Source organism: Chinchilla lanigera, unplaced genomic scaffold, assembly GCF_000276665.1.
Source record: "Chinchilla lanigera isolate Chin_1 unplaced genomic scaffold, ChiLan1.0 scaffold00007, whole genome shotgun sequence".
NCBI lineage: Eukaryota > Metazoa > Chordata > Mammalia > Rodentia > Chinchillidae > Chinchilla > Chinchilla lanigera.
The window spans coordinates 2,520,445-2,533,225 of record NW_004955408.1 but is presented as its reverse complement, the minus strand read 5'-3'; the positions used below and the strand labels follow the sequence as shown (position 1 = coordinate 2,533,225).

The window sequence follows — 12,781 nt, the reverse complement described above, 5'->3', positions numbered from 1 at the left end:
CCCTGAGTGCGCAGGGCTGGAGCGCAGAGTCGCAAGGCTCAGTGACCAGGACGGGGCCAGGCAGGGACGAGGGGCGAGGCAAGTCCCAGGGGCTGCACCACTGCACTGCTGCCCAGAACGCCGCTCCCGACGGCACTGCCGTCCTCTTCTGGGAGCCAGAGCTGCCGCTCCGACACTGTCCCCACAGTCGGGCTTCTTAAAACCCAGACTGAATCGTACAACTTGCTTTTTATGTGAAGTAAAAGCACCAAATAGCAGCCAGTTTCATAGGGTTCAAACTCACACCTTCCTGCAGGTTGGGTTGACTGGGGGTGGGGGACGTGGCGGCGATAGCAACCAGATGTGCCGTACCCTGCATGTGGACTGCCCACGGCCAGAGCCCTGGGGGCAGGGTCAGAGGCGACTGGGGCCTGGAGGCACAGCGCACGTCCCTGTCCCCGTCCCCGTCCCTCGCCCTGTCCCTGTCCCTGTCCCTGTCCCTGTCCCTCGCCCTGTCCCCGTCCCCGTCCCTGTCCCTGGCGCAGGCAGGCGGCCCCTTCCTCCTGCTGCTCCGGCCCGCGTCTGTGTCCCAGCGTCTCTGGCCAAGCAGGAGGGTGCTGGGTGCCGTGGGGAGGGCCAAGGGGGACAGAGACGAAGCGAAGCCGCGCTGGCCGGAAAGGGTGTGACGGTCTACACGGGCTTGAGCAAGACGCTCCCTGAGAGCCGAGCTCAGAGAGGAGCCAGCGGCCCTGAGCTCAGTCGCTCCGAGGGGGCTCGCAGCGGCGGCCGGCGCTCTGGGCGCGGGCAGGCCCTGCAGTGGTCCGAGCCGGGAGCGGCGTTCTCCCCCTCTCCGCGCGGCGTTCGCGACCCTGATGACCTGTGCAGCTGCGCGAGCCCCCCTCCCTCGTCCCGGCTCTCGACCTCACCCGCTCTGGCAGACGGGGTCCCAGCGGCAGGCACCCGCGTGTCAGGGAGGGGAACGGAGCGGGCACTTTCCACCCTGAAATATTCAGCAGGCACCGGCGCCAGCTGGGGAGCGGCCTAGGCCTGGGGCTCTGTGCTCTGAGGCCCCAGCAGACTGCTGCCGGAGCGGGTGAGCCAGGCTGCGGAGCAGAGGCGCTGCCCCGCCCAGGGCTCTGGCAGGGCGGCCTTGGTGGACCCGACCGGGCCTCCCTCACAGTGCCGAGCCCGGGCATGGGCACCTGGCCCTCTTGTCCCGCCCTCCTGTGCTCAGCGCCCACCCCGACCCGAACGCCCCGCGACACGCAGGCCACCCGACAGCGTCTCTGGGGCCGGGTACGACAGCACTGCCTCCTCAGGTCTACGGGCCTCAACTTCCCTCTTCTGAAAGGACACAGGAAGGACAGCAGGACCCCAGCGTGGAGAGCGGGGGCGCCTGGACCCGAGACCGAGCAGGCTGCTGTGTGCACACACTGTCTGCACGCACGCACTGTGTGTTTGCACGAATGCATGTGTGTCCGGGGACATAGCTCAGTGGCATAAGCGCCTGCCTGGCAAGCGCAAGGTCCCAAGTTCGATTCCAGGTACCAACAACACGAATGCACGTGTGTGTAGGAGGGCTGGACTCTAGAAGTACGGTTAATAACCGGAGACAGGAGATGCCCCTCCAGCCCAGGGCGGGGAGCAGACCCACTCTTCTCCAGCACCATCCTTCCTCGCTAGCTCCTCCCAAGCCAGCAGCTGCGTTCCAAGCATCCAAATGACCTTTCCTCCCGATCACACAGCCCGCCCCGACGCGCCTCTGGCCGTCTGCTCGGTTTCCTCCCCAGACCTCGCCGCAGCCCTGCGCCTAAGCTGCTCTCCCAGGCTGCCTTCCCGCCCTCCCACACTGCGAGGGCCCCTCCCACCTGCCCAGAGCTCCTCCACTGCACCCACTGGAGCACTGCGCCGGGCGGTGACCCGCCCCAGGGGAGGAGGACCCTGAGGACCTGCCACGCTGGCCTGGTTTGCAGGGGTCTATCAGCCCCCGGAGGACAGTGATGAAGACCACCAACCAGGCAGGGGCCCGCACGAGAGCACAGACCGCAAGTCCAAAGATCTGCACCCCAGACCCCAGGCCTTCAGGTGCCCTGGACCTGACCGTCCTCCTGCCTCATCCGGAATCGTGTGTGAAACCGCCTCCAGGAAGCAGCTCTGGCCGGACCACACTCGGAAAACGGCGACAGTGAGGGCGCGGTCCTGGGTTCTGAGCAGCCACCGTCACTCTCCGTCACGGCCACTACGCAAAGTGCGCTCCTTGGGGTCAGCAGGGAGCATTTTTTTCCCCCTTTTTCTTCAGTACTGGGCATTGAACCCAGGGCCTTCACACTGAGCTACATTCTCAGAGCTTTTTACCATTTTTTAAATTTTGAGACAGGGTCTCATTAAGTTGTCCAGGCTGGGCTCTACCCTCCTGCCTCAGCCTACTAGAGTGCTGGGATTACAGACGTGCACCATCACATAACCCGGGGCTCTCCTCAAGCTGCAACCCCATCTGGGCCCCGGCTCCCTGCGTGGCGGGTCTCGGAACCTCAGAACCCAGGTTCGAACTGAGTTCAGCCACCTCATGAGGGGAGAGTAAGGCCCGGAGGGGGTAAAGAAGTTTCTGTTTTGCACTCTGTGGCCAGCGGTCCTGGGGTTGGAGCAAGGGACAAAGGCTCGGAGTCAGGGGTCCCTCAGATTTTGTTCTGTCGTTTTGAGGCGAGTTTCACTATCCAGTTCAGGCTGGAGGCCTCCAAGCCAGGGAGTTCGGTGCTGAACGGGTGCAACAGGGCGGGGAAAGACCCTCCACGCTGTGCTCAGCATCCACCTCCTTCCTGGGGAACCACCCCGGCCACGCAGTGCAGGAGAGACCAAGTCGGTCTCCTGGCTCCCAGGAAGGGCATCTCCTCAGGCCCAGCCAAGGGGAACACAGTGGGGTTCCCCTGGAACCACCGCAGACAAGTTGCATGCTTTTGTTTACCCCTGGCCTCAGACAGGGAATGGAAGCCTGGAGCTGCGGTAGCTCGTGTCCCAGGGGGAGCGGGACACGCCCGAGAACAAAGCTGCCCCGAGGAGCGAGCTCAGGAGACGGAAGACGGACTGTCATCCGGGGCCCTGGATCCAGCGAGACCTGCAGCCCCGCACTGCTCAGTCACGAGAGCCGACGTGCACCCCCTTCTGCCTGGGGCGCTGCAGTCCCTGCCGACCGACTGGTGAACCTCTGTCTCTGAGAGCGCCTGAGCATCCCCCCGTCCCTTCAGGCTGACAGTGTCAGAGGCGTCTGCAGCAGTCTCAGTGGCTCTAGGCCCTAAGTCTGGGGGACCCGGGGTGCAGGGAAGGCAGAGCACAGCCCTCGGAGGGGCCTTACCTGTGCTGGTTTGGCCATGGTCTCGGGCTCTGCAGCAGAAGTCCCTGTGGAGAAAGCAGATCCGGTGAGACCGTGCAGCGTGCTTCTCCACCCCGACCAGGTTTCCAGTCGCCCGCAGCCCCCAGGTGGAGTCACAGCAGGGGCCGGGCTCCCAGCCAGGCCACTGTTCCAGAGGACACTGCAGAGACCAGCGGCATCCAGGCGGCCTCGAACACAGACTCCGCCGGCCGGGCCGCCGCTTCCCCCTCGGGGGGCTTTCCCACAGCTCTCCTCAGTCCTCCCAGCAGCCCTCCCGGGCATCCACCCCCTCCTCACAGAGGGGGACAGGAGGCTGGGTCATCCCCACGGGGCTCCGAGTCACACAGCGTAGCACTGAATTCAGCAATCTCCAAATGCCAGGGTCCACGATGGCTGCACCACGCCCGCCCTCTGTCCCGGTCACCACGCTCCCTTCAGAGCCTGGCTTCCGTCTCAGCAGAGGGGTGCAGGGCTCCTGGGGGCCCCTCCGAGGGTGGGAAGCGATACGTGCTTACCCCCATTTCTCCACGGCAGGCCCTGCTCCGGGCAGGGCACGAGGCAGCAAATAAAAGGGACTTAAAGCATTCTGGGATTTGCTAAACTGAGGCAGGAGGATCACAGGTTTGAGCCCAGCCCGGGCACCTCAGTGATTTAGCAAGACTCTGCCTCAAAATAAAAAATGAAAAAGGAGAAGAGTGCCGAGGGCATGCATCAGGCGGGGTACAGAAGAGGGAACCCACAAAGCCGGGTCTGCACAGGGACGAGGCAGCTGGTCGGGGGTCGGGAAGGCACGGGCGGTGGGGGGTCAACACAGGCTGACCGTGGGGAAGGCAAGGGGGTGACAGAGGGGGTCACCGTGGGACTGGGGTTTCCCCATGGGACAAGCAAGGCTCCACCGATCTCAGTGAAGAGGGGAGGGGTGGTGCATCACCTACAAATATGGCGGGGAGGGGATGTGCGTGTGGAGCTGGGCTACCGAGCACGAAAGACGGAAGGAGAGTGACCTCGAGATAAAAGATGAGAAATGGCCGGGTGTGCTTGGCACAGGTCTATAATTCCAGTGCGCGGGAGGCTGAGGCAGGAAGATTGTTGAGAGTCTGAGATCAGCCAGCCTGAACTGCATAGCAAGACCCTGTCTCAAAAAAGGCAAAAAAAAAAAAAAAAAAAAAAGACAAAAACGAGCGCCGCTGCTTTGGAGTCTCTGCAAGTATGATGGGCCTTTCTGTAAACATGTCCGTGTGCTGCTTTTCCTCGCTTCTAAAGCACTACAGCTGGGCCCGGGAGCACTAAGCTACCTCCCCAGCCCTTTTTATATTTTACTTTGAGACAGCGTCTCACTAAGCTGCCCCGGCTGGTCTCCAATCTATAACCCCCCTGCCTCAGCCTCCTGAGTAGCTGGGATTACAGGCGTGAGTCATGGCGCCCAGCTATGTGTTCCTTGTGAAAAGTGAAAATAGCAACTCGGCCCACAAGGAACAGAACCGGAGGGGGGCGGTGGCGAAGACGCGCCAGCTCTGTGCTTCCCTGTCCCACTTTCTCCTGCCAAGCTGAAGGAGGGTCTTGGCGCGCCAGCCTGACATCCGCCTGCACTCAGTGGGGTCACGGGACACGGAGTGACACGCGGACAGGAGGTAGATTCGGAGCCCGGCAGGCTGCACCCGACGCTTGCTTTGTCACTTATTAGCTACGTGACCAGGGGTTCACTGCCCCCTGTGGAGTTCAAGGTTATCTCAAGCCAAAGTGGCCTGCCCTCTAGGACCGTTGGAGGCTGCCACCTTCAGGGCAGGCTCGTTCTGGCTAAACGGCTCCCCGGGGCGGCTGGGACAGGGGCTTGGTCGTGTCTGCCACAGCCCCACGACCTGCATTCGAGTCCACAGAAATGCAGTCAGCAGAGCACGGTGATCAGATCCGCCTGCAAATGCAGCTCTGCTCAGCTCGGGGAAACCCTGCCGTTGCCCTGGTGACCAGGGGCCCCTTGGTACAAACGCGCAGCTCTCCCCAGGAAACGGAAACCGCACCCCTCGCAGTGTGTGTGCTGGGGGATGGAAATCGACCCCACAACTGGGCTGGCAGCCAGCTCCGGGATCCCCCAGGCCTGGGGGGCGGGGGGCTGGAGGGAAGGAAACCCCAAGGCTAGCAGACAGACAGGAACTGTATGCGGCCAGGGAAGGCCGCTGCGGGGGTCGGGGGCAGGCAGAGGCCGGCCGGCTGCACCCTGAAGCATTCTCCTCTGGCGGCGCTGCTGGAAACTTCAGCTGCTGGCTGCCACCCAGGCCCATCTGGACGCGAGCCCCTGTCCAAGGAGACACGGCTCAAAGGAGCGGCCTCCGAGCCTCTGGGAAAGGGCCTCGGCTCCGAGAGCAGTTTCTGCGTGCCCCGTGTGAGCGCATGTCTCGGCGGACATGGGAAGCAAGCTGCTTCCAGAATGAGATGTCGAGATGGCAGCTCAAAGGGCCGAGTCTTTGCCAGGGCCAGCAGGGGCCTCAGAGCCCGTGGAGCTGATCGAACGCCCGCTGACACCCCCCAGCCCTCAGAGGGCCTCCCAGACAGGCCACACCCAACTTCCAGACCGCCTGACTGTGCTCTGCACTGTTTGGAATCCCAGCAGGGCCCCACGATCCCCGACTCCAGGCTCCTCTCTCTGATAACGGCATCTGGAGGAAGGGGCCATGCCAGAGCCCGAGATGGCAGCCAGCATCTGCCTGGCAGCAGCAGGCCCCAGCAAGCCCCATGCAGGGTGCCAGGGGAAGACCCGGGGCCCGGCCCCGGTCGGGCCCCACAGAACCTCAGACAGGCAGGCTCCTCTCTGGCCTCGGTCCTCCCTCTATGCAGAGAGGACAACGTACCTCACTACTTCTTTGGAAGATCCGTAGCTGACCCGCAAGGAGGCTTTTACCGATCTCACCAAGGATTTTCACAGCAGTTCTGCCGACTGTGGGATTACTTATCCCTCCCCCAGCACGTTTCATCACCTTGGTTGAGATGGACAAACAGGGCCTCTCTTCTGCCAGGAGCCCTGATGCCCGAGGGCTAACCAAGGTCATTGCTCCGGAAGTCCACTCAGGGTAGAGTCCTGGGGCAGCGCTGTGCTCTGCAGCCGCCCACGGCCCTCCGACCCTGGAGGTCGCTTCCTCCCCTTTCGGACTCATGACTGAGTCCAGGAGATCTAAACCCGGGGGTGGGGTGGGAGGGGGTTTTCCCTGGGCTTTGCTGCCCGGTGCTCCCCACCAGCACACCAGTTCTGAGCTGCTCAGATGGCATCTCTGTGATGGCGGCAGCAGGGTCCTGGAGAGGAAGACCGCAAGCACGGTACCAAGTTCAAACCCCGACACTGCAGGTTGCTGGCTCGGGACCTCGGGTGAGCTACGCAGCTTGTCTCCGCCTCACCTTCTCCCCCTCTCTGAGAGGGCGATCTTGCGAGGTTTTTGCAGGTTATTGGAAAATCATGCAAAAGAGGTTCACCCAGGTTCCTGTGGGACAGTAAGCAGCCCACCCCGGATATGTTTCTTTGACATATTTTAAGTTAGCTATTCAGAGAAACTACGGACCTCTGCAGATACAAGGCAGACTCTATGAATCTGTCCTTTTATAAAAAAAAAGACGACGACGACGAAGTTGGCCTGTATCGGCATCAGTGAATAGCAGATGCAGGCATTTTTACCTGACATCCTTTTTGCTTAGGGGCGATTTTGCTGCCATTTCTGGGCTTTGTTTCATCTTGGTGCTGGGGACTGAACCCAGAGTCTCGGCACTGAGCTATATCCTCAGCCCTTTTATTTTAAAACAGGGTCTTGCTCAGTCTTCAGAGTGCCCAGGCTGGGCCTACACTTTCCGTAACCTCCTGCCTCAGCCTCTGGCAGTGCTGGGATCTCAGGTGCACGGCACCATGCCAGCCAGAGACCTTTGCAGAACAAGAGTCTGGGGCCTGACCCCCAGCCCAGACAGGGGGGACCACAGGTGGGGTCACCTGGAGATCTCACTGCAAAACAAGACCACCCTTGCTCACTGGGCCGAGAAGCCCCGCCCTGCCCCTCTGCTGACAGAGGGTCCTGGATCTTGCCCCTCCTCCCGCCCGGCTTTGAGCTTCTGCGCATGAGTAAATCTGCACCCTTACCCGTTAATCTCCGTAATGTCAGTTCACCATGTAGATGACAGTTATAGACATTGTGGGGAAAGCGTATATTTAACCGCCTTACACCCTGTGCCTCAGGAGTGCGCAGAGGGCTATAATTCCAGCCGGTCATGCCTTGCTCTCAGGGCTCACCTGGTGACCTCCACGCCAGCCCTCTTCGCTCGGTTCTCCTTCCTGATCCTCTGCCTCATCTCCCACCTCCAGCACCCGGCGCAGTGCCCTGCCCTCCCCCAACACGCCCCCGCTAGGCCCTCCACCTGCACTTTGTTTTTTAGTTTCTGGAGACAGGGTCTCGCTATGTTGTTCAAACTGGCCTCAAGCTCTCAGCAATCCTCCTGCCTCAGCCTCCTGAGTGCTGATCCACCAGTATTTTCTATCCTGTGTTTGAGGACCTTGCCCATGCTTCTCAAACCCGGGGACCCTTCGGAACACACCAAAGCCCAGCTCAGAGATGGACACAATGGTTCGGGGTGAGGCTTGGGCTCTGGTAATTTCTAGAAGTTTCCTTGGGTGAGTCGGATGCACAGTCAGCCAAGGTAGCTGAGTACCACTGCTCTCCGTGGGACTTAAACGCCTCCTCTCCAGGAAGCCAGGAGCAGTGAGTCTCCCTGCTTGGGCCCCTTCAGTGCTCTGAGCTTCCTTCACCTGCACAGGTCTGGTGAGGCATGGTGGATTCACCGTTCCTTCTCAGATAGAGGCTGCCTGCTTCCCGAGGGTTGAGAGAAAGAAACCCCATACTCAAAAAAGCAAAACAAAACCAGGGCTGGGGATTTAGCTCAGCGGCACAGCGCCTGCCTGGCAAGCGCGAGGTCGTGAGTTCTGTCCCCGGTACCAGAAAAAAAGAGAGGAAAAAAACCCTCAAATCCAGGCGTGGTGGTGCACACCTGTAACCCCAGCACTCAGGAGGCTGAGGCAGGAGGATCGTGGGGAGTTCGAGACCAGCCTCAGCAACAAAGTGAGCTCAAGGCCAATCTGAACTACACAGTGAGACCCTGTCTCAAAAAGACAGAAAAAAAAAAAAAAAAAAAAAGAAAAAACCTCATACTTCAAAGGAGACCCTTCCAGGTTAATAGATTCTAGGCTTTGGTGTTGGAGCTGTTTACAGCTCAGGAGGTTGTAGATTACTGATGTTAAGGCTCACTCTGTCCCTATCTGGTAAAAGCCCAACTGGCTCTCCTCCCCCTCCGGTGGAAAAACCAGTTTTGCCGCTAAGTGCATATTCCTTTCAGTGTAAACCTCCCGCTCTCTTCTGAGCGGGTCATTAGCACCTGTCTGTTCATTGATTAAGGAGCAGAATAAAATCCGTATTTAGCACATATTGTTTGTGTATCTGTGTGCATCATGATATTACTTTTTTGTATAAATTATTGCCTAATTACTGCCTGCACTTCTATGCTGCACCCCCAGAGAGGTTACATCCTTGCCTCTGGCAAGTACAGATGGCTCTAAAAGATTGTTGGCTGAAATCTTCTACTGAGTGCTTTGAAAATTTTCTTGAGTGACACCCTTGAAAAGTCACAGAAAAAAATGGAATCATCAAGCTGTACTTACTCCCCATTGTACACCCAGGACAGAAGAGAATTTAAGAGGTAAGCCAGGCATAGTGACGCAGGCCTCTAATCCCAGCCCTTGGGAGGCTGAGGCAGGAGGATCACTCGAATTTGAGACCAGCTTGGGTTACATAGTGAGTTCAAACCAGCCTGCCCTACAGAGTGAGACCAGGGTAACTTGTCCAACTCCATGAATAAAGTCACTGATTAACCTGAGATTCATTTTCCAATAAATACCTATTGAGCAGAGTGTGAGATTACGCCTGTAATCAAAGCACTCTGGGAGGCTGAGGCAGCAGGATCACAAATGTAAGCTCCACCTAGACAATTTAGCAATATCCTGTCTCAAAATTAAAAATTGAAAGGGCTGGGGATGTAGCTCAGTGGGAAGGCCCTGGGTTCAACCCCCAGTACCACCAAAGGGAAAAAAAACTGAGTAAACAAGGCTCACTGGTAGGAACTGGGGTAGAAGAGAAAACGAGACAGACCAAGGCTCGGGCCAGAGCGAGCCCTCATACATCAGCGAGCAACATTCTTCGGAGCCTATCTCCACGAGTCACAAAAGACAAAAGGGAGTCTTTATCATGATAAACGAAAGTACACTGCAAAAACGCGATAGGAAGAGTACTTGTGAGAGCGTGACAGCAGCTCCTTCCTGTGCCCTGGAGAATATCCTCAGTGCCTCTGGGCCTGTCCTCTCCTCTTCGGAGGCCCTCAGCCTGGGACATCTGTGAGCTGGGGTGCAGCTCAGGGGTGCAGCGCTTGCTAGCATGAGGGATGGCCTTGAAACCCCCCATTTCAGAACCTTTCCCGTTTCTGATGGTTTCCCCCAGCAAAGATGCCGGGAGCAGCCCGCCTCCCTCCGGGAGCCTGGGCCCGCGGATTAGGCGACGTCCGGCAGCATCAGCCCTGGCTCTGGCTCCAGACACTCAGGTTTCTTAGAGTGCAGTGCCATCGATGCCCGACTGGAAGGCACCTGGGAGGTCCCTGGCCGCCCCAGTGTTGGAAAAGGTCTGCCCTGGGTGTGAATCCCAGCTCAGGTCACTTTGGTGTCCCAGGGGAGTCCGGAGCCTGAAGGTGCAACTTAGTAGCTGGGCGGCCCTGGGCAGGTCTTCAGCTTCTCTGCAGTCTCCAGTGTAAACTGAGACTCACTCGAGAGTGGCGGTGAGGGTGAAACGAACAAGAGGAAGCCACCTGAGAGGTTATGAGTCTTACCACTTAGTGTCCACGTCTGCAAGGTGATAACGGCACCTGACCCACCCAGGGTCCAGCCAGTGCCTGGTGAGCTACATGGGCTCAACAAATAATCGCAGTCACTGTTGTGTGGTTATTATTTAAGGAGCCCCAGGACACATGTTTTGCAGGAGAGGAGCCCGAGACCCAGGTCACCTGCACTCTGGAGCACCACACCCTTCCCAGATGACAATTACAAAGCACTTTCGTATCTGTCACCTCATTACCTCACGAAGTTATCAATCTCATCCTCCTTTAGCGGATGGGTGACCCGAGATTTAAAGAATCCACGAAGCTGTGCATGGTGGTTCACACCTGCAATCTCAGCACTCTGGGAGGCTGAGGCAGGAGGATTGCAAGATCAAGCACAGCCGGGGTAATCTAGCAAGACTCCCTAGCATCACACAAAAAGCAAAAACACTTAAAACCACAAACTGTCATTCCTCCTAGCCAGTCTTTACAGGACTTCTCAAGCCCAGAAGAAAAGGAAACTGGGACTGCTTTACAGGCAGTGACACTGCCATACACACTTCCTGGTCTCTGCTGGGCGGGGGGCTGCTCAGAGATCAGTGCAGAGACCACATCCTGTGCTCTGCCCCACCCCGGAAGTATCCTGGTGAGAAACGCCAGAATGGGACAGCAGGAAGGGCCACCCAGACCCAACCCACTTTATCAGCCAGGTCCCCAGTGTGCAGGTGGACGGAACTGAGGCCCTCAGGGCCGGTGTGCCCAGGGCATGGGGCTGCAGCCTGCTCCGCAGTGCGGCTGCTCCCAACTCGGGCGCTGAGCCAGCGCCGCAGCACCCACCCCGCCGCACCCCACTGAGCGTCCGGAGCCCCGCGCAGACTCCCCCCGGCGGCCCCTCCTCCGAGAGCTCCCATCCACAGCTGTCCCTTACCCAGAAACCGCAGCGATGTTCTGTATCCCACGGAAGGTGCCTTGGGAACAAAGGCAGAAAGCAAGGGAAGAGGATGAGTGACCGGCACAGCTGCAGAGGGGGATGACGCCGCCGCCTCCCGCCCAGCCGGGCTCGGCCCCACCCGGCTCCCAGAACCCTAAATCGCAGCGGTAGAGCGCTAGGTCACCAGCACGGGGGCTGGCGGCCACTTAGCACTTCGCTGTGGATATCAAGGACCTGGAGAGACACGGGCTGTTTCCAAGGACCCCAGCCCATTTGGAACTGTACCCTATTTCCCGCCAAGCCCTGGCCACCGTTCTCTGCATGGCCAGCTACAGGTTGGGGTCCCTGGGAGCTGGAAGCCTGGCAGGCACTCTGGAAGGCTGAGCAGGTGCAGGGCCCCCTCCTCCACCTGAGGCCTAAAACCGGGGCCCCTGCACAGAACTAACCCCCCACCTTTTTCATTTTTTATATCTTGAGACAGGGTCTCCCTGAGTTGCTAAATTATTCAGGCTGGGCTTGAACTTACAATCATCCTGCCCCAGCGTCCCCAAGTGCTGGGACCACAGGTGTGCGCCCTGCGGCCGGCATCAGGGGCAGCACCCAGGGTAAGCCGGGGAAGGCGGGCCGGAGGGAAAGGGCCGAGAACAGTCCTCGCACACACAAGAGCTATTTGTCCAAATTTGGACTTGTCGGGGAAGACCCACCAGAGTTTAGACAAAAGAAGGGGTGGGAGGAGATGGGGGGAGCCCAGTGTCCCCAGAGGACTCTGCCTGGCTTTCCCCTTCCAGGGCCTACAAGCGCGGGCCCAGGAAATCCAAACCTGCATCCAAGAGTGCGAAACCTGCAAGGGGTGCTGGCGGCTCAGGCCCCACTTTTTTTTCTCTGCAAGAGGCCCGGGTTCACCCTCTGGAGGAGGGAGGCGGCTCAGAGAGGGGTCCGGCTCAAGGTTACAGGGCAAGTTTTTGGGGACCTGGGATTTGGATCCAGGGTATTTCCTCCCATGCTAGCATTCTGGGAGGCGCCAAAGTCCTCATCTAGGGAGGCATAGATCGCCCTCGGAACAGTCTAGAAGGGCGGTGCTCTGGGAAGCCACAGAAGCCCTTGCGAGCTGGGTGTGGTGGCCCTAGCCTGTGATCCCAGGGAAGGCTGAGGCAGGAGGATCAAAATTTCCAGGCCAGCCTGGGCAATTTAGCGTGACCCTGCTAAATAAAATATAGAAGAGGGCTGGTGGTGGAGCGCGGCTGTCGGGCGTGGCCTGGGTTCAATCCCCAGTGCGGAGCCGGGTGGGGGGACCCCTCCGTTCTCCTTCACAGCAATCAGTGACCCCAAGGGGGTGGGCCTCCCAACGCCGCCCGGACAGGAGGCCCGGAGGAGGTCCTCCACCTGCCCCCAGGCAGACAGCCCCCGCCCCGCAAACCCAGCCCGCAGCTGCCGGCTCGCTCTCCGGCTCAGCCGGCAGCCTCGCCACATCTCCCCCGAGGGCCGCTGACCCCGGGTCTGCAGTCTCTCCGGCCCCCAGATCGGGGTCAGCAGCCCGGGCCACACCCTCCGCAGAGCCCGGTTTCCCCTCCGCCCCGCAGCCGCCCGGCCCGCGACGCCCTCTGGGGGCCGCGACCCGC

At 59.7% G+C, this 12,781-nt stretch overlaps 1 protein-coding gene across 1 annotated transcript in view; it reads right to left on the bottom strand.

Annotated features, from left to right (window-relative positions):
- Positions 1–11,199, bottom strand: part of Anxa6 (annexin A6) — a gene marked incomplete at its 5' end in the record, with an annotated part of 43,836 nt that extends 32,637 nt beyond the window's left edge. The window contains 2 exon segments of the mRNA XM_013508182.1: positions 3,329–3,372; positions 11,160–11,199. Of these exon segments, the coding sequence (XP_013363636.1) occupies positions 3,329–3,346 (18 nt within the window).
- Between the last annotated feature and the right edge of the window lie 1,582 nt (positions 11,200–12,781).